Raw genomic sequence first — 25,530 nt, 5'->3', positions numbered from 1 at the left:
GTGATGTGTTTGGGGAGCGTCGGAAAATGCAGCATCCGACCCGTGCTCAAGTCGGTCGCGAAAAGGTCCAGCTTGACTTGGATCTGCTCCACAAGATCAATGACCGTTTTGTCTCTGTTTACGCTTCAGAGTTGAGAGAGACATGTTTTAGAGTTGCTATCATAGGACCACCGTTAATAGCACCACTAGATGCACTTTCAAAAAACGTGCTACGTTGTGGTTTGGTGGTTTCTCTGAAACGCGGAGTGTTGCGTTCATGGTCTGTACTAGTGTAGGAATTTGGCTACGGGAGGCTGGGCCACTCGGGAGTTGGTTCTGGGCCGCATCTGGCCCGCGGGCCGCCAGTTGAATAGGCCTGCTCTTAAGTCATTTAAGAAGGGATACAGTCCACCGGTCATCCCTTACAGTGATTTAATGTCGAGCATCTCACTGAGTTCTCAAATCAATGGGAGTCGGCACGGAGAACATCCCTCTTTACTTGTACACTCCAAAGACCTGTGTGTTTGCTGTAGCAGAGTCCAAGTGGTGTAGGCATTATAATTTATTTTCAGACAACAAAGAACTGTCTATTGCATTGGCCGGGAATCGGACCCGGGTCTCCCACGTGGCAGGTGAGAATTCTACCACTTAACCACCAATGCTGAATTATAAAGCCAAGCCACCATACGGCAGTTGAGGCGAAAAGTTCAGCCAACAAAGACTGTTTTCCAAGCAACCACGCTTCTATATTTCATTATAAGCTCTATATCCGTAAAGACATTCTAGTGTTCCTCCCTTAAATGGATTTGATGTTTAGCATCAAACTAGTGTTTTATAATGCCGCGGAGTCAGCACCAGTGTTTCCCACACAATGTTAATACTTGGGCGGGCCGCCCAGGTATATTTCTGACCTTTTTTAATTTTTTTTATCCGTCCGCGAGCGACGCCATCTGCGAGTGATTAACTAATGGACAATGAGCCCTCGCTCTACATCTCCTGTGCCTGTTCGCTCTGCTGTTGATTAACTAGGGGACAATAATCCCCCCTGTTCGCTCTGCTATCGATTAACTAGTGTATGATCCCTCGCTCGACACCTCCTGTTCGTGCTGCCATCGCGTAGAGGGAAACGAGAAACGGAGAAGACGACGTTAATTTAGAAGACGCGAACACTAAGGTAAAGTAACTATTTTCTCCTTATTGTGTTGTTGTTTTCTGACTTTGGTAGGAGATTCAAATTATTTGAAGTTAGTGGCAACTAAGAGTGTATTTAACGTAACCAGGCCTACTTTGCTGCGTGCAAGTTACGTGTGCTAAATTAAATATAAAAAAGATTATAATTCGTTTTCTCTTCGGGCTATGCCAGTTAGAAGGACACAGATTAACTTTAGCTAAGGTTAGACTGTTAATTTCCCCTGCATTACTCCTCAGATATGAGTAGGCCTATTCAAAAATATTTTAAGAGAATACGGCGTGAGGATGAGGAGGAGAGACGAGGAGAGGAGGAGAGACCACAGGTAACTTAGCCAATGTTAGCATTTTGCTTGCAATGGCAATAATAAATGCATAAGTCTCAATAATGATATATGTCGGTTCATTTGACCTGAAATTATACAATTGCAGTCAACAGTGAGTTGCAATGCAGAGACCAAACTAGATTCAAGCTTGTTTTCAATTCTAGCCAGTGGTCAGTGAAGATGCTGGCACAACTAGTCAGAGTACTGAGGGAGAGGCAGCAGGTCCCAGTGTGGTAGAAGCAGCAGCAGGTCCCAGTGTAGAAGTAGGTGCAGGTCCCAGTGTGATACAAGCAGCAGCAGGTCCCAGTGTGGTACAAGCAGGTGCAGGTGAACGAGCAGCACAGTTCCAAGCATCACATTCACAGACACAGACATAGTATAATAGCAAGGAGAACTCTACCATTTAAATGCAGTAATACCAATGCATTATTTTCAGATTCCAAGCATCGCCACTCAGGATGGAACCCTGATTGGCCTCAAAATGCCACAGTTCAAGAATTGACTCTACCTCACCCAGCATGGTATGAATGGCATTTGCAAGTTCATATTTGTAATAAAACTTATTTTTTGTAAGAATTAACACGTTTTTCTTTTTAAAAAAGAATGTTTTGCCGAATCTCTAGGCAACACAAGCCTCCAATAAAGAAAGGCCCCTTAAAACGGGCTTTCATAGAAGTTGGGATTCTTGTTTTCCGCAAGGATTATATCGAGCGCCACATCTCCTCAGAGCCTCATCAATATAATGTAAAGCATCAGGTCTCACTTGCATCAGGTATATCATTTTTTTATGTAAAGCTAATTTCTGCAACCTATCAACCATGTTTGGCTCATATAATGAATGATGTCTTTGCCCTTGGTCTAGGCTACTCAGTGATGCAGGCTTTTGAGCCCACAGTTATTATGGAGCATGAGGCCATCATAGGTGGATTCAGATGTCTTTACTGGCTAGTAAAGAATGAGATGGCTCACCACACCCACTACCCTAAGCTCTTAAGTTTAGCTCAGCTTTTGGGTTGTGATTACTTTGAAAAGCTGAAGGTAAACCTAGTACAAAATGATGCTTGTGAAACTAAGAACTTTAACCAGCTAAATGTTAAATGATCTCTTTTTCTCAGGTGGATCAAAGAAACAATTATCAATCACACAGAATAGTGGATGAAATGCTGGAGATCCTTGCAGAGATAGCAGAGTCGCCTATTTTGGAAGAGATAAGGTCATCTCAAGCAATCAGCCTAGAGGTTGATGAAACCACAGATGTATCTGTAAACCGCCAGCTGGATTTACATGTTAGGTGGGGTATTTTTTAAAGGAATGATGTGCATTTAAATAAAGATGTAGGCCTAGTTAAACTTAATATTTATTCATATGTGTGAAAACCTATACATTTTTATTTTAGACACCTGGATAAAGAGGGTTATGTTTTCAACCACTTCCTTGACCTGGTAACTCTGGAAGATGGGAAAGCTGACAGCGTTGTTGCTGCCATCCAGAGTGTACTACAGAAGAAGGAGCTCCCGGTAGACAAGCTCTATGGACTCGGGACAGACGGTGCAGCAGTGATGACGGGTATGGAGTTTATTGTTAAATCTAATGGATTGTGTGAAATGTGTATTGTCAGCTGTTATTAAAGGAAACAAAATGACGCCCTCACCACTGCATTTAATTCTTAAACTTAGGCCGTCTGAATGGAGTGGCAAAGCAGCTCACAGACAGTTTTCCAAAGCTGGTTTCTGTAGCGTGTGCTGCTCACAGACTAGCACTGGCATGCAAAGATGCCTCAAATGCTGTCAGGTATATGGCAAACTTCAGGAACCACCTGCAGGAACTGCACCTATTCTTCCGAAATAGTGCAAATAGGTCAGCCACACTGAGTGCTGCTGCTACCACTCTTGGTCTGAACGACTTGAAAGTCAAGGTGTGTTTTCACCTATTTTCATAATACTATTGTGGTGTCATATTATTTACATATATTTTACTTACCAGTGTTTCTACTTGTTATTAGGAGGTGAAAGATACAAGGTGGCTATCGCAGCACCTAGCCGTTCAAAACCTCCAGAGGAACCTTCCAGCTGTGCTGGCTGCTCTGGCGGAAGAAGCGAGCACAAGGAAGTGCCCAGTGGCCAAAGGTCTATACACCTTCTGTGCCACATACCGATTTGTGGCTGCCCTCTACCTTCAGGCAGATGTGCTGCCCCACATTGCAATGCTGTCCAAGGTGTTTCAGAGAGCTGATGTGAACTTTCTCCACATAAAGGAGCAGGTAGATTACAAAGAAATGCATTTGATGCTCCCAGTTATTTGCATTATCCATCCTATTATATTGTTGTCTTTTTCCACATTTAGGTGCCAGTCACACTTGTTACTCTGAGGAGAATTCTGGAGGCAGGCGAGAACCCACTCCCCGGAACGTTCCTTGCTCGCCTACACCAAGACTTGGACAACCCAGGTGGACTTGGGGCGTTTAGCATTGCCGGAGAGGAGGAGAGGATCAGGAGGGGACACGGAATTCTGGAGCGCCCCCGGGAAGATATGTGGGCCAGATTTGTCAGAGATGTAAATACATCCCTTCTTACTTTTACATTCCAATATTTATTTTCCTTGAACTGAAAAATGTATAATATAATTCCAGGTCCTCAAACCTTACATCTGCAGCCTGGAGAGCAACATTGAGAGCAGGTTTCAGCATATTGAAGTGCTGGGGGCCTTCAGTGTCCTGGGTCCAAAGGCAGTTACCTCCAATGATGTAACCAACATTTCAATGTTGCAGACCCTTGCAAACAAATTCATTCCAGGGCAGGATGCCACAGTTATCCAAGAGTGGACCTCCTACAAGCAGCATGTTCTTGAAGGAACATTTAAGGTTGGTAAATACCTAAATTAATATGAACTTGACGGTTAGAATTGCTTGTTTTGACATCTGTAAATGTTTCAATTATACTGTATGCTCATTTGCCCTGCCTTGGCTAATCTCTGAAGGACAAGACACAAGCTGAGATCATGCAGCTCCTGGCCAGTGAGAAGGACGAATGGGCAGAAATATACCCAAACCTCAGCCTTCTCTCTTCAGTGGGGTTGGTCATCCCTGTCTCCAGTGTAAACTGCGAGAGGGATTTTTCTACGATGAACAGGGTAAGTGTCATTCCCTGTTGCATGTCATTCTGTATAGTTCATTTAAAACAAACTGTCTGTTTTACATGTGAAAACTGACATGAGAAACCGACTGAAAGGGGAGCACCTGGCTGCATGTATGCGGATAGCAGTCAGTGGACCAGCACCAGAGGCGTTCCCATACACACAGGCGTTGGAGCTGTTCTTCAACAAACCCAGACGGATTAAGTGCTCTGACAAACAGTGCCATCTTTGTACAAAATGAATATTGCCATACAGTAATGTAAAGTTAATGAATAAACATGTTAAAAACTTAAAACTTGTTGTTTGTCACATGTGTTGCACGTCACAAAGCCCGCCCTGCGATCCGCTCGCACCGCGCTCCGCTCGCAGCCCCCCCCCCTGGCACCTTCCCCCCCAAGTATATTTCAGATCTGTGGGAAACCCTGAGCACGTATAACATGCCACACAACTCAAGCGTATTACTAAAGAGATAGGTTCCAATCGGGGGCACAAAGTGCAGCACAGCAGCAGGGGTCTTTTTTGGACAAGAAAAGAGCAGTCATTCGCACGTGGGCGGTCCAAGCTACGCAGCGCCTCTGTTACGCCAGGTCAAAAGAGCCGCACCAAGACCTGCGGCGACTGCGCAACGAGTCCGTGTCCCGCAGCAAACGTTAAGGGTCATCGCTTCTCGGCCTTTTGGCTAAGATCAAGTGTAGTATCTGTTCTTATCAGTTTAATATCTGATACGTCCCCTATACGGGGACTATATATTAAATGGATTTTTAGCACTGGGAGCTGAAAGAGGGGCTTGCTCCGTTCACTCCACGCATCGACCCGGTATTGCAGCGCCTCCGGGAACGGTGCACCCATCTCCTGCCTTGTGGAAAAACAAACAAAGACGCATCTGGAAACCACAACAAATGGTTTCAATTGAGGGAAAAACTGCAGCACATCAGCAGCGGATCTTTTTTGGACTCAATGCCAAAGAAGCTAAAGGTGACAAATTGAACTTGCCTTGGCTCTGGAGCGTGGCACGCAGAGGGAGGCTCACTGCAAGGGATAGAGATATTTTGAGCCCAAAGGAGGGACACGCTCTGGGGAGGACATCGGCACCAGAAAGTCTTTCCTGGAGCAAAGAAGCCTCACAAAGTGCAGCACAGCAGCAGGGGTCTTTTTTGGACTCAATGCCAAATAAGCCACAGGTGAGAGCCACAAACCATGCTAGCGCAGCTGGGGGAAAGGGTGTGGCCTGGGATGTGGAAAAGCCAAGTGAGGGTCACCGCGGGGGCTTGGACTGGGACAACTACGTTGGTGTCTGTTCTCCAGGACGGCCTCCACAATTACTCTGGTTTCTCTTTAAAGCGTATAAGTCTTTCGCCTTTTACTAAAGACTTCCGTGGAGAGGAACACCTACGAGTTCAACCTATTTTTGGTAGGCTTGGCCATTTGGCTGAGCATTCTGAGTTTTTGAAAGACAAGAAAAGAGCAGTCATTCGCACCTGGGCGGTCCAAGCTACGCAGCGCCTCTGTTACGCCAGGTCAAAAGAGCCGCACCAAGACCTGCGGCGACTGCGCAACGAGTCCGTATCCCGCAGCAAACGTTAGGGGTCATCGCTTCTCGGCCTTTTGGCTAAGATCAAGTGTAGTATCTGTTCTTATCATTTTTCCCAGGAAGGGCATTTTGAACCACGAGGAGAAAGGAGCGACGGCCTGGAGGGCCAATGACGGACAGCCGATCCCAAGAGTCGGGCTGAGATTCACACTGCGCTTCCAGGCAGTTGTTGCGGAGGAAGATGTCGTATCGAGGACGTGGTTCTGCAGGAAAGTCATCATGGAGCAGCTCCATCTGAAAGTCGACGCCATCTACTGCCTACAATGGAACCAGCAGGAGAAGGCTTTCGATGTCACCCTAAAGGACGAGCAAGTATACACGAAGGTTGCTAAGGACTGTGTTGATGCTGCTATGCTAAAACCGCTAGCTTGCTACAAGGTTTTAAATTTGGGGAGACCAAATTTCAGGACAATCACGGTCCACTTGTTTAATCCCTTTGTGACTGACAGAGCGCTGGCTGATTTTTTGATGCTCTATGGGGAAGTGCTAACTATATCAAGACATGTTAAGGACACCATGGGGATCTGAACAGGTCGAAGGCAGTTCCAGGTGCTTCTTGAATCTGAGCCAAAGGGTTTTGGCGGCCTCAAGCACCCGCCTGCCTCCTTCAGCCTTGGAGCAGATCGAGGGTACCTTTTCTACCCGCTTCAGCCAGCTTTCTGCAGGCGGTGCAGGCAATCAGGCCACATGGAGGGAGGGTGCGCTGAAGCCAGCTGCCGTTTTTGTGGCCAAAGGGGACATGAGGCCAAAGACTGTACAGTGCCCAAGGCCTGCCATGGCTGCGGTGGGATCGACCATCTATACCGAAGCTGTCCTGAGCGTAGGAGGACTTTTGCGGAGGTAGCCGGGGCCAACAACCGGAGTGAAACGGAGTTCGAGGACCTTCTGGACGGGCTTATCCAGTGCTAGAAGAATATGTTTCCGGTGGGCGGGGACCGGGCGGTGGCTCGGGGTCTGACAGCGTGGGCCAACGCCCCGCGGGGAATACGGACTCAACTGTAGCAGCCGATGTGGGTGTTAAGCCTGGGGCACGTAAAATAGCGGAGGCTTTCGGAACAGAGGCCCTAGAAGACAATGGGGACTGCTCGCAGGTCGGAGACAGCAAAAGGCCAAAGACCGAGGGGAAGAGGAGGAAGGGGCGGGCCAAAGAGGTGGTGGCGGTGGTGGATGAAGAAGATGGTCAGCAGAAGAGGGAGGGACCAGTGAAGGACAGCGACCAGGGGAGTGGCAAAGCGGACGAAGGCCAGGATTTGGGTGGAGGGATGGTGGGGGAGGACCCAGGGGTTGTAGGGCTTGAGCTCCCATCGGGGTTGCCACTGGACAGTGGGCTGCCTGCTGCTCCACTGCTGCAATCACCTCCCTTGGGGGATGACACTCAAGGGGGCGTTGTGAGTCCCTCCACCTCTTCAAGTGTGGTTCCTGTGTTATGGGCCGACCAGATGGACGGTTTCAGTGACGACCCCTATGCAGATTGAAAATTTAGTGGGTAATTTTTCCTTTGTTAAGGTTTAACATTTCATCCTCATGACAGGTTATTTTGATGTTCTCACTTTGAATGTGAGAGATATGAGGAACACTGTTAAAAGAAGGACTGTTTTTGATTTTGTAGTCACTTGTAGCCATAGTTTTTTTGCAAGAGGTCCATCTGAGAGACATGGGGGATGTGGGAATGTTTTCAAGGGAGCGTACGAAAGGGGACTCAATTTGGAGTATAGGGGGGGTTCACTCTACGGGGGTTGGGATTTTGTTTTGTTTTAAGGAAATAAGGGTGGAGGATGTGTATTTTATTGACCAGGGCAGGGCAATAGGGGCAGACATTGTATGGGGAACAAGGAAGCTGCGGGTCATTGTAGTATATGGACCACAGTTGCCGGCAGAGCGGACTAATCTGTTTACATTAGTGGAGCCTTTCCTTGCTACCAATAGACAGGTAATTATAGGGGGGGATTTTAATGTTGAGCTGGGGAAGGGAGGGGATGCCAGCGACCAGTATATTTCACAACTCATGGTTAGATGTGGGTTGGCAGATGGGGGTAAGGTGGTCAAGCAACACATAGACAGCCCTACGTGGCGTAACTCAAGAGGCGTGGCAAAACGTTTGGACTATTTGTTTTTTTCCAGGTCTTTAAACCGGATCGCAGGTAGGACCATCCCCGTTTTCTTTTCTGATCACGATGGCCTGCTTTTTACGAGTAGATTCGGATGCGCAAACTTTTGGGCCTGGTTACTGGCGCCTAAATGTCAGTGTTTTGGAGGAAAAGTTTTTCAACCAACAGTTCCCTTTGTTTTTTAAGGGAGTGTTGGGCCTCAAACCGCTGTGTCAGGGGATACTAGAGTGGTGGGAGGTAGCCAAGGACAGAATTAAGACCTTCTGCTTAGGTTATTGCAAAAGGAAGGCAAGGCGGTCAAAGAGGGAGATGTCCCATCTGCAGCGACTCCTAGAGCGTGAGTACGCAAAGGGGAACTGTGGTTCTACTATAAACCAAAATGTATGCAACTCTTTGAAGGCAAGGCTCAGACATGTCTCTGAAGGCAAGGCCCAGGCTTTCCTGGCGAGATCACGTTCAGAGTTCATTAAGCAGTCAGAAACATGCTCTGCTGCTTTATTCAGCTCGGTACGGGCAAAAAAAGCAAGGCAGGTGGTGACAGGGTTTAGGGAAAGTCCGGGTATTGTAGTGACAGAAGAGGGTCAGGTGTTGAGGGTAGCCACAGATCATTTCAGGGACAGCTTTAAGGAGAAACATGTGGGAAGAGGGGATGATTTCTTGGAACTGCTGGATCGCCAGGTTCCAGGGGACATAGTGCAGGTTTTAGAGGTCCCGCTAACGGTTAGCGAATTGGAGGGTGCGCTCAACAGAATGAACAAGGGTAAGGTGCCAGGAATTTATGGCTTACCTGTGGAATTGTATGCAAAGTTCTGGAGCATATTGGGGCCAATATTGTTGGAGGTGCTGACAGAGGTACTGCAGGCAGGAGAAATGAGCGGGTCTTTAGCCACCGGGGTGATCTCCCTCCTGTATAAGAAGGGGGATCGCACTGAAATAGGTAACTGGCGACCTTTGGCCATGTTGTGTGTGGACTATAAACTGTTGGCAAAAGTTCTCACTGATAGGCTAGGCGAAGCAATGCCCCATGTGGTTCATGTTGACTAGAAATGTGCGGTGCCAGGGCGCTCAACAAGATGGAAACTGCAGCTCCTAAGGGATGCTGTAGCTTGGGCAGAGGACAGAAACCTGCCACTCATGCTGGTTGCTCTTGACCAGACCAAGGCGTTCGACAGGGTGTCGTGGAGTTTTATGTTCTGCATTCTGGTGAGGCTAGGTTTTGGTAAAGTCTTTATAAGGTGGTTGCGCACATTATACATGGGCGTGGTGAGCAAGGTAGTAGTGAACTGATACCTAGGCAATTTTTTCCGGCTACAATCGGGTGTGAGACAAGGGTGCCCTCTCTCACAACTGCTATATGCGCTCTATATGGAGCCTTTGGCGGCAGCCATCAGGGCCGACCCAGGGGTCAGAGGTTTTCTAGTGCCAGGCAGAGGAGGGTTACGGGTGAAACTGTCCCAGTATGCAGATGACACCACTTTGCTGCTGGACAGGGATGAATGCCTTATTCGTTCACTGCAAATCATGGAGGACTTCGGCAGGGCATCTGGTTCCAAGCTTAACTGTGCAAAGTCGTCGGTTAAGTTTTTTGGGAAATGGAGAGAAAGGATAGATGCGCCAGGGGGTCTTGCTTTCTGCTCAGGGCCTATACGTTCTGGGGGTCAGTTTTGAGTCTACTAAAAATGCTTCCTTGAGTTGGGCAAGACGGCTTGAGGTAGTAGAGAGGAAAGTGTCTCTCTGGAAGAGTAGGCAGCTGACCTTCATAGGGAAAGTATTAGTGCTGAAAGTAGATATATTGCCATCCCTACTATATCTTGCATACATATATCTGTTGCCGGTCAGCATGAGGAGGCCTCTCATGCGCCTCGTGTTTGGTTTCATATGGGGTGGGAAATACGAGTATGTGGCAAGAGGCCGCATGCTGGCTGGGGTCGAAGCAGGGGGGAGAGATGTACCACATTTAACTCTGAAGATGGACTGCATTTTTGTTTCGACTTTATGTAGGGAAGTATCAGGCCCAGTAGTACATCCTTCTGGTTATTTTATTCGCCTTTTCTTTTCTTATGAAGCAAGAGAGCTTATGGCCTGGAGCAATTTGGGGCCAAGGGCGGAACAGCAGCCATGGCACTACCGCCATGCAGCAAGGTGGCTGCGGGCTCACCCGGAGGCTGCCGGGCCAGAGGTGAAACTCAATCACAAAGCCCTATATACGGAAGCCAGAGAGAAAATCAATGTCGGTCCTGTCATTGGAATACCATCCAAGGTGTGGAGGAGGATCCAGCCGAAGGGACTAGAGAATAGGCTAAAGGACCTTAACTGGCTGTGCCTGCTTAGGTGCCTGCCAGTGCGGGAAATCATGCACTGTCATGGATTGGCAAGGTCTCCGGTGTGCCCTAGGCCAGACTGTAAGGGTGAAGAGACCATCAGACATGTTATGTGGGACTGTCCTTTCGCACGGGGAGCATGGAGAAGAGTGGAAGGGTGGTCAGGACAGAGTTTTCCTGGTCTTAAGATGACATGGGATGGGATCGAAAGGGGCTCGGGTCCTGGTGAATTATGGGCAATATTCCCCCAGTGTTTCCCACAGATCTGAAATATACTTGGGGGAGGGAAGGTGCCAGGGGGGGGGGCTGCGAGCGGAGCACGGTGCGAGCGGACCGCGGGGCGGGCTTTGTGACGTGCAACACATGTGACAAACAACAAGTTTTAACAACATGTTTATTCATTAACTTTACATTACTGTATGGCAATATTCATTTTGTACAAAGATGGCACTGTTTGTCAGAGCACTTAATCCGTCTGGGTTTGTTGAAGAACAGCTCCAATGCCTGTGTGTATGGGAATGCCTCTGGTGCTGGTCCACTGACTGCTATCCGCATACATGCAGCCAGGTGCTCCCCTTTCAGTCGGTTTCTCATGTCAGTTTTCACCTGTAAAACAGACAGTTTGTTTTAAATGAACTATACAGAATGACATGCAACAGGGAATGACACTTACCCTGTTCATCGTAGAAAAATCCTTCTCGCATTTTACACTGGAGACAGGGATGACCAACCCCGCTGAAGAGAGAAGGCTGAGGTTTGGGTATATTTCTGCCCATTCGTCCTTCTCACTGGCCAGGAGCTGCATGATCTCAGCTTGCGTCTTGTCCTTCAGAGATTAGCCAAGGCAGGGCAAATGAGTATACAGTATAATTGAAACATTTACAGATGTCAAAACAAGCAATTCTAACCGTCAAGTTCATATTAATTTAGGTATTTACCAACCTTAACTGTTCCTTCAAGAACATGCTGCTTATAGGAGGTCCACTCTTGTTTAACTGTGGCATCCTGCCCTGGGATGAATTTGTTGGCAAGGGTCTGCAACATTGAAATGTTGGTTACATCATTTGAGGTAACTGCCTTTGGACCCAGGACACTGAAGGCCCCCAGCACTTCAATATGCTGGAACCTGCTCTCGATGTTGCTCTCCAGGCTGCAGATGTAAGGTTTGAGGACCTGGAATGATATTATACATTTTTCAGTTCAAGGAAAATAAATATTGGAATGTAAAAGTAAGAAGGGATGTATTTACATCTCTGACAAATCTGGCCCACATATCTTCCCGGGGGCGCTCCAGAATTCCGTGTCCCCTCCTGATCCTCTCCTCCTCTCCGGCAATGCTAAACGCCCCAAGTCCGCCTGGGTTGTCCAAGTCTTGATGTAGGCGAGCAAGGAACGTTCCGGGTAGTGGGGTCTCGCCTGCCTCCAGAATTCTCCTCAGAGTAACAAGTGTGACTGGCACCTAAATGTGGAAAAAGACAACAATATAATAGGATGGATAATGCAAATAACTGGGAGCATCAAATGCATTTCTTTGTAATCTACCTGCTCCTTTATGTGGAGAAAGTTCACATCAGCTCTCTGAAACACCTTGGACAGCATTGCAATGTGGGGCAGCACATCTGCCTGAAGGTAGAGGGCAGCCAAAAGGCGGTATGTGGCACAGAAGGTGTATAGACCTTTGGCCACTGGGCACTTCCTTGTGCTCGCTTCTTCCGCCAGAGCAGCCAGCACAGCTGGAAGGTTCCTCTGGAGGTTTTGAACGGCTAGGTGCTGCGATAGCCACCTTGTATCTTTCACCTCCTAAAAACAAGTAGAAACACTGGTAAGTAAAATATATGTAAATAATATGACACCACAATAGTATTATGAAAATAGGTGAAAACACACCTTGACTTTCAAGTCGTTCAGACCAAGAGTGGTAGCGGCAGCACTCAGTGTGGCTGACCTATTTGCACTATTTCGGAAGAATAGGTGCAGTTCCTGCAGGTGGTTCCTGAAGTTTGCCATATACCTGACAGCATTTGAGGCATCTTTGCATGCCAGTGCCAGTCTGTGTGCAGCACACGCTACAGAAACCAGCTTTGGAAAACTGTCTGAGCTGCTTTGCCACTCCATTCAGACGGCCTAAGTTTAAGAATTAAATGCAGTGTTGAGGGCGTCATTTTGTTTCCTTTAATAACAGCTGACAATACACATTTCACACAATCCATTAGATTTAACAATAAACTCCATACCCTTCATCACTGCTGCACCGTCTGTCCCGAGTCCATAGAGCCTGTCTACCGGGAGATCCTTCTTCTGTAGTACACTCTTGATGGCAGCAACAACGCCGTCAGCTTTCCCATCTTCCAGAGTTACCAGGTCAAGGAAGTGGTTGAAAACATAACTCTCTTTATCCAGGTGTCTAAAATAAAAATGTATAGGTTTTCACACATATTAATAAATATTAAGTTTAACTAGGCCTACATCTTTATTTAAATGCACATCATTCCTTTAAAAAATACCCCACCTAACATGTAAATCCAGCTGGCGGTTTACAGATACATCTGTGGTTTCATCAACCTCTAGGCTGATTGCTTGAGATGACCTTATCTCTTCCAAAATAGGCGACTCTACTATCTCTGCAAGGATCTCCAGCATTTCATCCACTATTCTGTGTGATTGATAATTGTTTCTTTGATCCACCTGAGAAAAAGAGATCATTTAACATTTAGCTGGTTAAAGTTCTTAGTTTCACAAGCATCATTTTGTACTAGGTTTACCTTCAGCTTTTCAAAGTAATCACAACCCAAAAGCTGAGCTAAACTTAAGAGCTTAGGGTAGTTGGTGTGGTGAGCAATCTCGTTCTTTACTAGCCAGTAAAGGCATTTGAATCCACCTATGACGGCCTCATGCTCCATAATAACTGTGGGATCAAAAGCCTGCATCACTGAGTAGCCTAGACCAAGGGCAAATACATAATTCATTATATGAGCCAAACATGGTTGATAGGTTGCAGAAATTAGCTTACCTGATGCAAGTGAGACCTGATGCTTAACACTATATTGATGAGGCTCTGGGGAGATGTGGCGCTCGATATAATCCTTGCGGAAAACAAGAATCCCAACTTCTATGAAAGCCCGTTTTAAGGGGCCTTTCTTTATTGGAGGCTTGTGTTGCCTGCAGATTCGGCAAAACATTCCTTTTTAAAAAGAAAAACGTGTTAATTCTTACAAAAAATAAGTTTTATTACAAATATGAACTTGCAAATGCCATTCATACCATGCTGGGTGAGGTAGAGCCAATTCTTAAACTGCTGCATTATAAGCCAATCAGGGTTCCATCCTGAGTGGCGATGCTTGGAATCTGAAAATAATGTATTGTTATTACTGCATTTAAATGGTAGAGTTCTCCTTGCTATTATACTATGTCTGTGTCTGTGTCTGTGATGCTTGGAACTGTGCTGCTCGTTCACCTGCACCTGCTTGTACCACACTGGGACCTGCTGCTGCTTGTATCACACTGGGACCTGCACCTGCTTCTACACTGGGACCTGCTGCTGCTTCTACCACACTGGGACCTGCTGCCTCTCCCTCAGTACTCTGACTAGTTGTGCCAGCATCTTCACTGACCACCGGCTAGAATTGAAAACAAGCTTGAATTTAGTTTGGTCTCTGCATTGCAACTCACTGTTGACTGCAATTGTATAATTTCAGGTCAAATGAACCGACATATATCATTATTGAGACTTATGCATTTATTATTGCCATTGCAAGCAAAATGTTAACATTGGCTAAGTTACCTGTGGTCTCTCCTCCTCTCCTCGTCTCTCCTCCTCATCCTCACGCCGTATTCTCTTAAAATATTTTTGAATACTCATATCTGAGGAGTAATGCAGGGGAAATGAACAGTCTAACCTTAGCTACAGTTAATCTGTGTCCTTCTAACTGGCATAGCCCGAAGAGAAAACGAATTATAATCTTTTTTATATTTAATTTAGCACACGTAATTTGCACGCAGCAAAGTTGGCCTGATTACGTTAAATACACTCTTAGTTGCCACTAACTTCAAATAATTCGAATCTCCTACCAAAGTCAGAAAACAACAACACAATAAGGAGAAAATAGTTACTTTACCTTAGTGTCCGCGTCTTCTAAATTAACGTCGTCTTCTCCGTTTCTCGTTTCCCTCCACGCGATGGCAGCACGAACAGGAGGTGTCGAGCGAGGGATCATACACTAGTTAATCGATCGCAGAGCGAACAGGGGGGGATTATTGTCCCCTAGTTAATCAACCGCAGAGCGAACAGGCACAGGAGACGTAGAGCGAGGGCTCATTGTCCATTAGTTAAACACTCGCAGATGGCGTCGCTCGCGGACGGATAAAAAAAATAAAAAAAGGTCCGAAATATACTTGGGCGGGCCTTAATATACCTGGGCGGCCCGCCCAAGTATTAACATTGTGTGGGAAACACTGTCCCCGTTTGGCTAGTGGTAAGCCTGCTGAAGAGAAATCTGTGGCTGGCTAGGCAGGATGTTGTAAAGAACAAATGCTGCAGCATAAGGGGGATAATAGGAAAAGTAAGGGCAGATATGAAGGGGAGAATGGAGAGGGACATTCTGAAATGGGGACAACACGCTGCTTTGGAAAGGTTGAAGGGGGGTTTAGGGCTGGTGGGGTGAAGACTAGATCACCTAATGGTTATTGCATGTATGTAAAGTAAAAGTGTTGTATGTGTTTGTTTTGAATGTCCTTTGTTTACTTGTTTGTAAACTGTGTATAAGAAAGATGTAAATTGAAGATTTGTTATAATAAAATAAAAAAATCTGTTATCATTTTTCCCAGGAAGGACATTTCAAACCACGAGGAGAAAAGAGTGATGTCCGGGAGGGCCGCTGATGGACAGCCGATCCCAAGAGTTGGGCTGAGATTCACAATGTGTTTTCAGGCAGTTGTTGAGGAGGAAGATGTCGTATCGAGGACGTGGTTCTGCAGGAAAGTCATCATGGAGCAGCTTCATCTGAAGATCGATGCCATCTACTGCCTACAATGGAACCAGCAAGAGAAGGCTTTCGATGTCACCCTAAAGGACGAGCAAGTATACACGAAGGTTGCTAAGGACTGTGCTGATGCTGCTATGCTAAAGCCGCTAGCCTGCTATAAGGTTTTAAATTTGGACAGAACAAATTTCAGGACAATCACGGTCCACATGTTTAATCCCTTTGTGACTGACGGAGCGTTGGCTGACTTTTTGAGGCTGTATGGGGAAGTGCTAACTACAGCAAGACATGTCAAGGACACCATGGAGATCTGGACAGGTCGAAGGCAGTTCCAGGTGCTTCTTAAATCTGAGCCAGAGGGTTTTGGCCTCAAGTACCCGCCTGCCTCCTTCGGCCTTGGAGCAGATTAAGGGTAACTTTTCTACCCGCGTCAGCCAGCTTTCTGCAGGCGATGCAGGCAATCAGGCCACGTGGAGGGAGGGTGCACTGGCGCCAGCTGCCGTTTTTGTTGCCAAAGGGGACATGAGGCCAAAGACTGTACAGTGCCCAAGGCCTGCCATGGCTGCGGTGGGATCGAGCATCTTTACCGAAGCTGTCCTGAGCGTAGGAGGACTTTTGCGGAGGTAGCCGGGGCCAACAACCGGAGTGAAACGGGTTTCGAGGACCTTCTGGAGGGGCTTATTCTGTGCCAGAAGGCTATGCTTCCGGTGAGCACGGGGGAGACCTCGACAGTGGAGCAGGGACCAGGCGGCGGCTTGGGGTCTGACCAAGGGCCCGCGGGGAAATACAGGCTCAACTGTAGCAGCTGATGTGGGTGTCAAGCCTGGGGCACTTAAAATAGCGGAGGCTTTCGGAACAGAGGCTTCAGCAGACAATGGGGACAGCTCGCAGGTCGGAGACAGCAAAAGGCCAAAGACCGAGGGGACAAGGAGGAAGGGGCGGGCCAAAGTGGTGGTGGCTGTGGTGGATGAAGGAGATGGGCAGCAGAAGAGGGAGGGACCAGTGAAGGACAGCGACCAGGGGAGTGGCAAAACGGACGAAGGCCATCATTTGGGTGGAGGAGTGATGGAGGAGGATGCAGGGGTTGTAGGGGCTGGGCTCCCATTGGGGTTGCTACTGGACCGGGGGCTGCCTGCTGCTCCATTGTTGCAGCCACCTCACTTGGGGGATGACACACAAGGGGGCTTTGTGAGTCCCTCCACCTCTTCAAACGTGGTTTGACAGTTTCAGTGAAGACCCCTATGCAGATTGAAAATTGAGTGGGTAATTTTTCCTTTGTTAAGGCTTAACATGTCATCCTCATAAGGGGGGTTTAGGGGTGGTGGGGTGAAGGCCAGATCACCTAAATGTTTATTGCATTCATGAAAAGTATAAGTGTTATATGTGTTGTATTTAATGTCCCTTGTATACTTGATTGTAATCTGTGTTAAAGAATGATTGAAATTGAAGATTTGTTATAATAAAAAACAAAATAATAAAATAAAAATCTGTTCTTATCAGTTTAATATCTGATATGTCCCCTATACGTGGACTATACATTAAATGGATTTTTAGCACTGGGAGCTGAAAGAGGGGCTTGCCCCGTTCACTCCACGCATCGACCCGGTATTGCAGCGCCTCCGGGAACGGTGCACCCATCTCCTGCCTTGTGGAAAAACAAACAAAGACGCATCTGGAAACCACAACAAATGGTTTCAATTGAGGGGAGAAACTGTAGCACATCAGCAGCGGATCTTTTTTGGACTCAATGCCAAAGAAGCTAAAGGTGACAAATTGAACTTGCCTTGGCTCTGGAGCGTGGCACGCAGAGGGAGGCTCACTACAATACAGAGACATTTCGAGCCCAAAGGAAGGACACGCTCTGGGGAGGACATCGGCACCAGAAAGTCTTTCCTGGAGCAAAGAAGCCGCCACACATGCAAGCTGTAGCCACGTTGTCTTTGACCTTTTCTTCAACACTATAATCAGGGGAGAGCGCGAACGCAGTCCCCCACTACCACAAATGCAGTCGAGATTCCCACATTTGGGGAATTCGCAGCGGTCAGCATAGCCGGGGTGCAATGGCCGAGCCTCGCCCTGGGTGAACCTTCAAGACGCAGAGAATACGCTAGAGTCCATAATGGCAAACATCATCACTCCTCCACCCCAGGGGAAGCAAGTATTCAGGGACGACCCCCCTGATACAGCACAGGCAAGTGTCCCTTTGGTCCCACCTATCGCCATCACCCAGATAAGAGACACAAAGGATTCACCATCAAGGAAACGCCTCCAGGAGTCACCACAATCAGGTGAACCCTCCCCCTCCCACGGGGACTCTCCCTCCCCAACCTCAAATCCCTTACTTGAGCCTGATGATGTAGTTAACGTCTCTTCGGCTACATCTATAAAAAATATCTATCTGAATAAAGAAAGAGCTATAAAATCCAAGAAAAAGAGATCAAAGAAGACGCATCATAGTTGACACTTAGAAAACCATGCCGCCCTGCATCTCTCAACACAAGAGGCCTAAATGATCCTGTTAAATGCCAATCAGCCTTCACATTTCTACATTCAGAAAATCATGACATCTACCTACTTCAGGAAGGTAATATAAACTATAGGGACAATTACAAGATGTTTGAGGACAGATGGAGCCATGGAAATTCGGTGTGGTCGGGCGATAACAAAAATCGGTCTTCAGGGGTTGCAATCTTATTTAATGGGAATCATTTTGACATCCAGAGGCTACAACGCATATCAGATGGTAGAATTCTCTGTGTTGATGTTGGGTGGGGTGATGACAATCTGAGAATTATCAATGTGTATTGCCCTGCTGGTCTAAAAGAACGCTTAGCAACACTAAAAGCAATCCAGCCACTCCTTCTATGTCGAAGGGAGATCATATTGGGTCGAGATTTAAATTGCCTGTTGGCAAAAAAATTTCCTTTAACCACTTCCCTTGTAAAGCTGGACTCCAGCTCAGAAGCCCTAAAAAACCTAATTAATGACTTTAGACTCACAGATAGGTATCGTGCCAAAAACGCTAACTTGACAGGCTACACTTGGTCAAATGGTAAAACACACTCAAGAATAGACTTTCTTCTGACCTCAAAGAGATTGCAGGTCATCAACGCATCTGTAAAACCAGTACTCTTCTCTGATCACGCCAAAATGGACTGTTTATTTGATTTTAAAGGAAAGGGTATAAGAGGTAGAAGCTCATGGAAGATGAATACATCCCTTCTGGAAAATCCTAGTATTGTAAGGAGATTTAAGGAAAAAATCTATATGTGGTCCTCTCTTGAGTTTTTTTTTGACTCTGTGAGGGACTGGTGGGAAGATTTTAAAGGGCGAACTAAGAGCTTTTTCATAGAGGAAGGTAAAAAAGAAGCAAAGAAAAAACGCTATAAATTCAAAATCCAGCAAGCAAAACTACAACGACTTTACACAATGGCCTATGCGGGTTTAGATGTAGCAGAAGACATAGCGAGGCTTAAGAGAGACATGTCACATCTTACTACAGAGGCAAGTCGCGGATTACTTACACGTAGCAGAGTAAATCATATGGAAAATAACGAAAAATGTGCAAGATACTTCTTTCGAAAACTAGCCCAGCCGAGAAATGTTATGGACACAATAAAAGATAAAAATGGGAAAGAGCAGACAGATATAAATAATATACTTGCCAGTGTATACAGCTTTTACTCAGACCCCTATAAAAGTGAAGATCTAGACAAAGCAGCTTTGGCTAATCTTCTATCAAAAGTAAACAAAAAGGTTAATGACCATGAAGCTATTCTGGAAAGTAAATTAACTGTAAATGAATTGACCAGAGCAATTGAGAGCATGGAGAAAAACAAGGCCCCAGGTGCCGATGGGTTGCCAAAAGAATTTTACATAACCTTTTGGACAGAATTGAAGGCCCCCCTATTGAAAATGTATAATGAGAGCCTCCTCACGGGTAAATTACCACCATCCCTGAGAGAAGGCACAATCTCCCTGTTGTTCAAAAAAGGTGACAAAAAGGAAATAAAAAACTGGCGCCCCCTTACACTACTCGGCATGGACAGAAAGATTTTAGCAAAAGCTTTATTTTTTCAATTACAGGACGTGGTAGAGGAAATTGTAGGAGTCGAGCAGACATGTGCAATACCAGGACGATCCACGAACGACAGCCTGGCTTTAATAAGAGACTCCTACTTATATGCTATGGACCGTAAGTTGCCACTGTGCATCTCTGGCCTGGATCTAGAAAAAGCCTTTGATAGGATTAACCATCAGTACCTTAAAGAAGTTTTGGTCAGTTTTGGTTTCGGCCCACATTTGAGGGCCTGGACGGATCTATTGTACACAGATTGTTCGAGTAGAGTGTCCGTAAATGGTCATACAACAGCACCCTTTAAGGTTTTATCAGGGGTTAGACAAGGCTGCCCGCTATCTGTGATTTTATTCATTCTTGCTATGGAACCACTAGCTTGCGGGATAAGACAGGATCCTTTCATTCATGGCCTCCCCGTCCCGGGTAGCAGTGGGAAAGAAGCAACTGTATCCTTGTACATGGATGACATGACAATATTAAGCACAGAAAACAATTCAATTGTAAAAGCTCTAGAGTGGTGTGAACTCCTCTCTCTTGCATCAGGCGCTAAGATTAAGGTCCAAGAGTGAGATACTTTACCTTAACTGGAAAGAGGACAAAGTAGATCTGGGGTTAGTTGAAAAAAAAGAAAGGGTGAACATTTTAGGTATAGAGATTGGTAGAGGCAAAAAAAAATGTAAATTGGGACAGCAGACTCCCAGCAATTAAAGGGAAACTCCTTAGGTGGGAAGATAGGGCCCACAAATCCTTGTCATTAAGGCGGAGATCCTTGCATCACTGACTCATCTAGCAGCCACCCTGCCTGTACCAAGAGCCTTTCAAACAACCTTGAGAAGATCAATTTTCCAATTTATCTGGGGTTCGCATCAGGAATACTTAAAAAGAGAGATCGTGTATAAACCATTGGAAAAAGGAGGGAGAGCAGTTCCAGAGCTGGGGGTCAAACTGGAAGCCCTTTTTTTTAACACCAATTCTAAATGCTGTGTTATCTGAAAAGAACAATAGCCTCTGGACACACTTTGCAACATTTTGGGTGGGCCGAAAGTTTATTTCTGGTACAGGCAAAAGAGCCCCTCTGAACGTCCCCCATGCAGAGACTAGGCCACCATTGTATGGCAGAGCTGTGACCCTCTTTAAAGAGTTTGTGACACGAACCCAACAACTGTTGTGCAATGAAATAGTGGGCTACTAGTAATCTCGAACCGTCAGTTTAAAAAAGAAAAAGCGATACCGTTCCGATAAATATCAATAATTTCGAACATCGCGGGAAAATTCCTTCGACTAATTTTGAGGTTTTGGGGGAAGCCGGAAGTGACGTCAATGCGGGAACGCTTCACTGTGCGGCGTGAGATCCAAACACGCACAAAGTGTGTTGTCATACGTAAGAATGGTTCGACGATGCGTTGTGTCTGGGTGTTCCAATACAGCAAATGACAAACTAAACATCAGCATCCATAGCTTTCCCACAGATTTCAAGCGTCAGCGCACATGGGAGAAAAACGTGCAGAACACAAGGGCCAAATGGTCTGTGAAGAACCCCCGAACGACCTACATATGCAGTGCCCACTTTCTGCCCGATGATTTCGAGGAAGGGCCTATATTGATGGTTAGAAGTGGGATAGATGTAACGCGAAAACGGATTCTGAAGCCGTCAGCAGTGCCTACTCTCTTTCCCACACCATCGCAAATCCGTGAAGGCACCGGAGACTTTGCCACCGCCTCCCCCCCAGGAAAACGCCACAGAAGTGCCTACTTCGAGAAACGAGAGAAAACTCAGGTAAAACCAAATACTTTGGCGGCGATTCAGTTTAGCAATCGTGCAATTTTAATAATTCTTGATGTAAAAATTGTAATGTAAATGTCACCCTTGTGCTTGTAGGTTTTGGATTCTCTCCTAAAGCCACGGTTGACAGCTGATGGTGCATCAACTGCACATACTTCAACTGCATGCAGTGATGCATCAGATAATCCCATGCAAGAGACGCCAGGCACTATGACCTCTGCTTGCCAAACTGATCCAGTAAAGGAGAAGAAAAAGCCACAGAGGAGCAAAGGGGTTCAAACTAAGCCGCGAGAAAAGACAACAGGTCAGTTATTATTATTATCAGTCATTATCAGTTACAAAATTAAGTGCATATGTGTGTCCAGTAGTCTGCATTGTACAATCCCTCTGCGCTATGATGCCTCATCGAGAAGCAAGTTATATTAATTCTGTTCCTGTCCCTCTATTATAATACCACCTACATGATATGATTTTCTTGGTGCAGGCAAGGTCTTATAATGGAGGGACCACTCACCAGTGTAATCCAATTATGAATAGGATTTATGTATTAAATACTGAGTCAAAATAATGGTTTTGGGAGGGAGGGGGTATTTAGATGATAACATAATTCAATAACAACATTTCCATCTCATAAAATCGTACATGTATCACAGCATGTCAAGTTTGGTGGGACATTTATATTGAACTATTAGGCGAAATATACGTGGACCCTGGAAAATAAGCCTAAAATGCAAGTGGCTTCATTTTCCAAAATAAGTCACACTCTAGTACTTTCCATATAATTTGCACATGCTTGTATTGCTGTAAACTGGACTGTCTATTACCTTCTTGCAAAATATTACTGGTATGGTTTGATGATTGGTTTTTCATATCATAATTCATATTTGGAAATCTCTTTTCAGGGACTCCAATAGAGAGGAAGCTGTTCCAAGACACTGGCAGTCAATGCAACATAATTCCCACCCCAAAGAAAGAGGTATCACCTCCACCATTATCATCATCATCATCTCCATCTCCACCTTCATCACCAGGATATGATCCACCTTCGTCATCCGACATTTTATCATCAGAAGATGACTACCAGAAGAACAGTGAGCCGGATATGGATGAGCCTGTCACACCCATCCACAAGGAGAAGAAGTTTATTGTCTTCATGACTTGCCTCACGAGGTTGCTCAGCTGGTGCCACTGCCCCGACTGTGGTTCAGTTGACATTTCCACATGCCACAATGTCATTGGCTCACTCCTAGTCATTACGTTGTCATGTGCATCTTGCTTCAAGAAAGTGACATGGAACAGCCAACCCTACATCGGCAGCACAGCAGCGGGCAACATTCTCTTGTCCGCTTCAATTTTGTTGGCAGGTGCCACTGCAGGAAAGGTTCTGCGGGTTATGAGAACCATGGCATTGGCGACCATATCATCACGGACATATTTCCGGCACCAGAGAAGTGTTTTGTTGCCAGTTGTCCAGCGAGTATGGAACATGAGACAGACATTCTTGCTTGGCACATTTCAGGCAGAGGGAAGGGACCTGGTCCTTGGAGGTGATGGCCGGGCCGATAGCCCGGGACATTGTGCAAAGTTTGGGAGTTACACCATGTTGGAGCTGCATGCCAATGTAGTAATAGATATTCAGCTAGTTCAGGTGGGTTACCGGTATCTGAAGAAGTTTATGAGTAGGTTTGAAATCACTTGACTGATATATTTTGTATATGCAAAACACTGATATTAAGTGTATTTTTTAAATATCTATTATTACATTTGTTGACATTTTGGCAAATCATTAGCCAATGGTGTGGCCAATTCAAACCAGCTGCATTGGACATATGGACAAAATAGATATAGAATAAAACCACAGCTAGGTTTGCATAATTGTTTTTCTCGTGGTTTCCAATTATTCTATTTACAAAATGTCTAGGTGCTGTAATCCACAAATTAGTTTGAAATAATACAATTGTATATACCAATTTCATAATGAATTAAAATATATTAACTTAGGACATTAATTATTTGAAATTATTTAGTTTGGATTATTACATATTAAACCTGTTATCTATTACATTTACTGCAGGTCTAAGTGTAGTTATATTTGCATTGTATACATTTGTCTAATACCTATGTATCTGTTTTCTGCTGTTTTAGAGCAATGAATGTGGTGGTAGCTACCATATGGAGAAAACTGGGTTGGAGCGCTCCCTGGCACATCTTGAGCGGCAGGGACTTGCAGTTGGCACGATGGTCACCGACCGACACCGGCAAATAGCCAAGTGGCTCAGAGAGACCTACCCCCACATTGAGCCCCTCTATGATATCTGGCATGTAGCAAAAGGTTTGTGTCAGCATTTGACATTTGACTAAGTGACATATACCTCGCTTGAGTAAAAATGTCTTAGTATGTTTAGCACTTGGCTCTCTGAGCTCTCTTATATGTGATGGAATTCTTAACACACAGATATGATATAAATGTCGACACATGTAGGATTATAAATGCAATCATGTAATTGTTTTGTGGCTTGGTTATGTATTTGTAAAATAGATAAATATTTACTTTCTACATTTTATTTGCAGATACTGAACCTGATAAGTAGTCTAGTGACTAGTCTATACAGCTGTGCTAAGTTTATGAACATATTGATGTCCTTTAGATTTAAACTATTTATTTAATGCAAATATCTGTTTGTGCCTCTATATATTTCTAGGAATTTTCCAAAAAACTGCTTGCGGCGTCCAATGAGCGGGAGTGTCAGGTGCTTCGCCCATGGATAAAGAGTGAGCAACCATATGTACTGGTGTGCGGTGTCGACCCCTTCTGGTCAAGGAGCCCAGATTGTTGCGAAATGGGAGTCGGTTGTGTCTCATGTACAGAACGTACACACAGGCCATGGAGACCTATTCCCGTCATGCATCCATGGCAGGCTGGAGGGGAGGGAGTCCCACAAGAAATGGCTGGAACCATGTGAGTGGTTTTTTTCCCAAATGTAATATATAATTAGCATAATATAATATTAACATAACATAATATATATATAGTATATTATACTATATACAAATCCTGAACTGTAAATATACATGGCTACACATTTTAAGTTACTGATAATGGATCAATGTAATCAGTTGCCAGTCATCTGTAACAATTCTTTTTGCAGTCCCAAAACAGAAATTTTAGGGACCAAAGAAAATAAATATGAGGGATTTTTTTCTGTTAGGTTATATAATATAGGATCAAAGGTACCCAAAATGGCAAACAGTCGTATTAAAACAGGTTCTTGTATTTAAATACAACCTCATCATTTTGCAGTGGTATGTAAATATGATATACTGTATGCAAGTTTCCATAGGGTAAACTTTTAAAAATCTTTTTCAGCATCCAAGGCAGCAGTCAAATTGGAGACGCTGGTGTGCAACAAAACCCTGTGTAAAGACATTTTGAAGCTCTCTGGGGGCTCCCAAACATCAGCAGTGGAGGGATTCCATAGCCTCCTTATCCAGTTTGCGCCGAAGATGTATGTCTTCTCTTACACAGGAATGCTTTGTCGGTAAGTTTATCACCATTGATCCGGCTTGCAGTGTTTTAAAAATAACCATGAGGTCTACCAATAATACATATTTTATATGAAGTAGCCCTTGAGAAACTTCCTTGACAAGAGGCTGGATTGAAATGAAATATCGAAGTATTTTGCAAATGTATGTTAAATTCTGTTTTAAAAGTAACACATGCTTATAACAATTGTTAAAAAAAATCAGGAAGCCCCCCCCCCCTCCCAGTTTGTATGAATCCTAGTAATAAACAAATATTAAGACATAATTATGCTCCAATTCTTATTGCAGGATACTGATTGCAGCCCTCCACTTCAATGAAAATGCCAACCGGGTGCAAGGCGTGACAAAGACTGGGGAAGCCATGTATAGCATCAAGTACCCAAAGGGTAGAAAGGGAGTAGCAGTGCTTCGCAGAGTGTTGGAAAGTCCAACCTATGGTGAGTGAAATTTGTAATAATATAATAAAGAAAAAGTAAAGACAACATGATGTGGTTGCCATGCA

The 25,530-nt window shown here is 45.3% G+C and overlaps 4 protein-coding genes and 1 long non-coding RNA gene across 10 annotated transcripts in view; 3 read left to right on the top strand and 2 right to left on the bottom strand.

Annotated features, from left to right (window-relative positions):
• Positions 1–25,530, top strand: part of LOC307033770 (uncharacterized protein) — a 79,144-nt gene that overhangs the window by 8,875 nt on the left and 44,739 nt on the right. The gene's annotated exons all lie outside the window — the stretch shown is intronic.
• LOC307033771 (zinc finger protein 862-like) lies at positions 673–18,125 on the top strand. Of its 6 annotated transcripts, XM_079672371.1 has the most exons (12): positions 673–2,014; positions 2,096–2,265; positions 2,356–2,531; positions 2,609–2,784; positions 2,890–3,059; positions 3,170–3,408; positions 3,496–3,753; positions 3,837–4,046; positions 4,123–4,353; positions 4,470–4,622; positions 6,276–7,698; positions 15,470–18,125. In XM_079672371.1, exons 2-11 carry the CDS (start codon positions 2,097–2,099, stop codon positions 6,327–6,329), a joined length of 1,836 nt encoding a protein of 611 aa, XP_079528497.1. In that variant the 5' UTR covers positions 673–2,014; position 2,096; the 3' UTR covers positions 6,330–7,698; positions 15,470–18,125. The 6 variants fall into 6 exon arrangements, with proteins under 6 accessions (XP_079528497.1, XP_079528498.1, XP_079528496.1 ...); XM_079672372.1 differs by lacking the exon at positions 6,276–7,698; XM_079672370.1 differs by lacking the exons at positions 6,276–7,698; positions 15,470–18,125 and having other exon boundaries at positions 673–1,493; positions 1,658–2,014; positions 4,470–5,644.
• Positions 10,987–12,692, bottom strand: LOC307033524 (uncharacterized protein). The gene is made up of 5 exons (XM_079672038.1): positions 12,533–12,692; positions 12,188–12,445; positions 11,895–12,104; positions 11,319–11,818; positions 10,987–11,251 (listed from the first exon to the last, which is right to left on the bottom strand). The coding sequence occupies exons 1-4, from the start codon at positions 12,650–12,652 to the stop codon at positions 11,567–11,569; spliced, it is 840 nt and encodes a 279-aa protein (XP_079528164.1). The 5' UTR covers positions 12,653–12,692; the 3' UTR covers positions 10,987–11,251; positions 11,319–11,566.
• Positions 13,951–15,039, bottom strand: LOC307033283. Its single transcript, XR_013806452.1, has 4 exons — positions 14,761–15,039; positions 14,427–14,506; positions 14,100–14,262; positions 13,951–13,990 (listed from the first exon to the last, which is right to left on the bottom strand). It is a non-coding gene; the product is annotated as an uncharacterized lncRNA (long non-coding RNA).
• On the top strand, positions 18,125–25,455 carry LOC307033772 (uncharacterized protein). Its single transcript, XM_079672373.1, has 7 exons — positions 18,125–21,479; positions 21,582–21,789; positions 22,388–23,133; positions 23,631–23,817; positions 24,188–24,444; positions 24,853–25,024; positions 25,317–25,455. Exons 1-5 carry the CDS (start codon positions 21,090–21,092, stop codon positions 24,220–24,222), a joined length of 1,566 nt encoding a protein of 521 aa, XP_079528499.1. The 5' UTR covers positions 18,125–21,089; the 3' UTR covers positions 24,223–24,444; positions 24,853–25,024; positions 25,317–25,455.

Source organism: Notothenia rossii, assembly GCF_949606895.1.
Source record: "Notothenia rossii genome assembly, chromosome: 3".
Lineage (NCBI taxonomy): Eukaryota > Metazoa > Chordata > Actinopteri > Perciformes > Nototheniidae > Notothenia > Notothenia rossii.
Note: the sequence above shows the minus strand (reverse complement) of the source record. Positions and strands in the feature narration are given on the sequence as shown.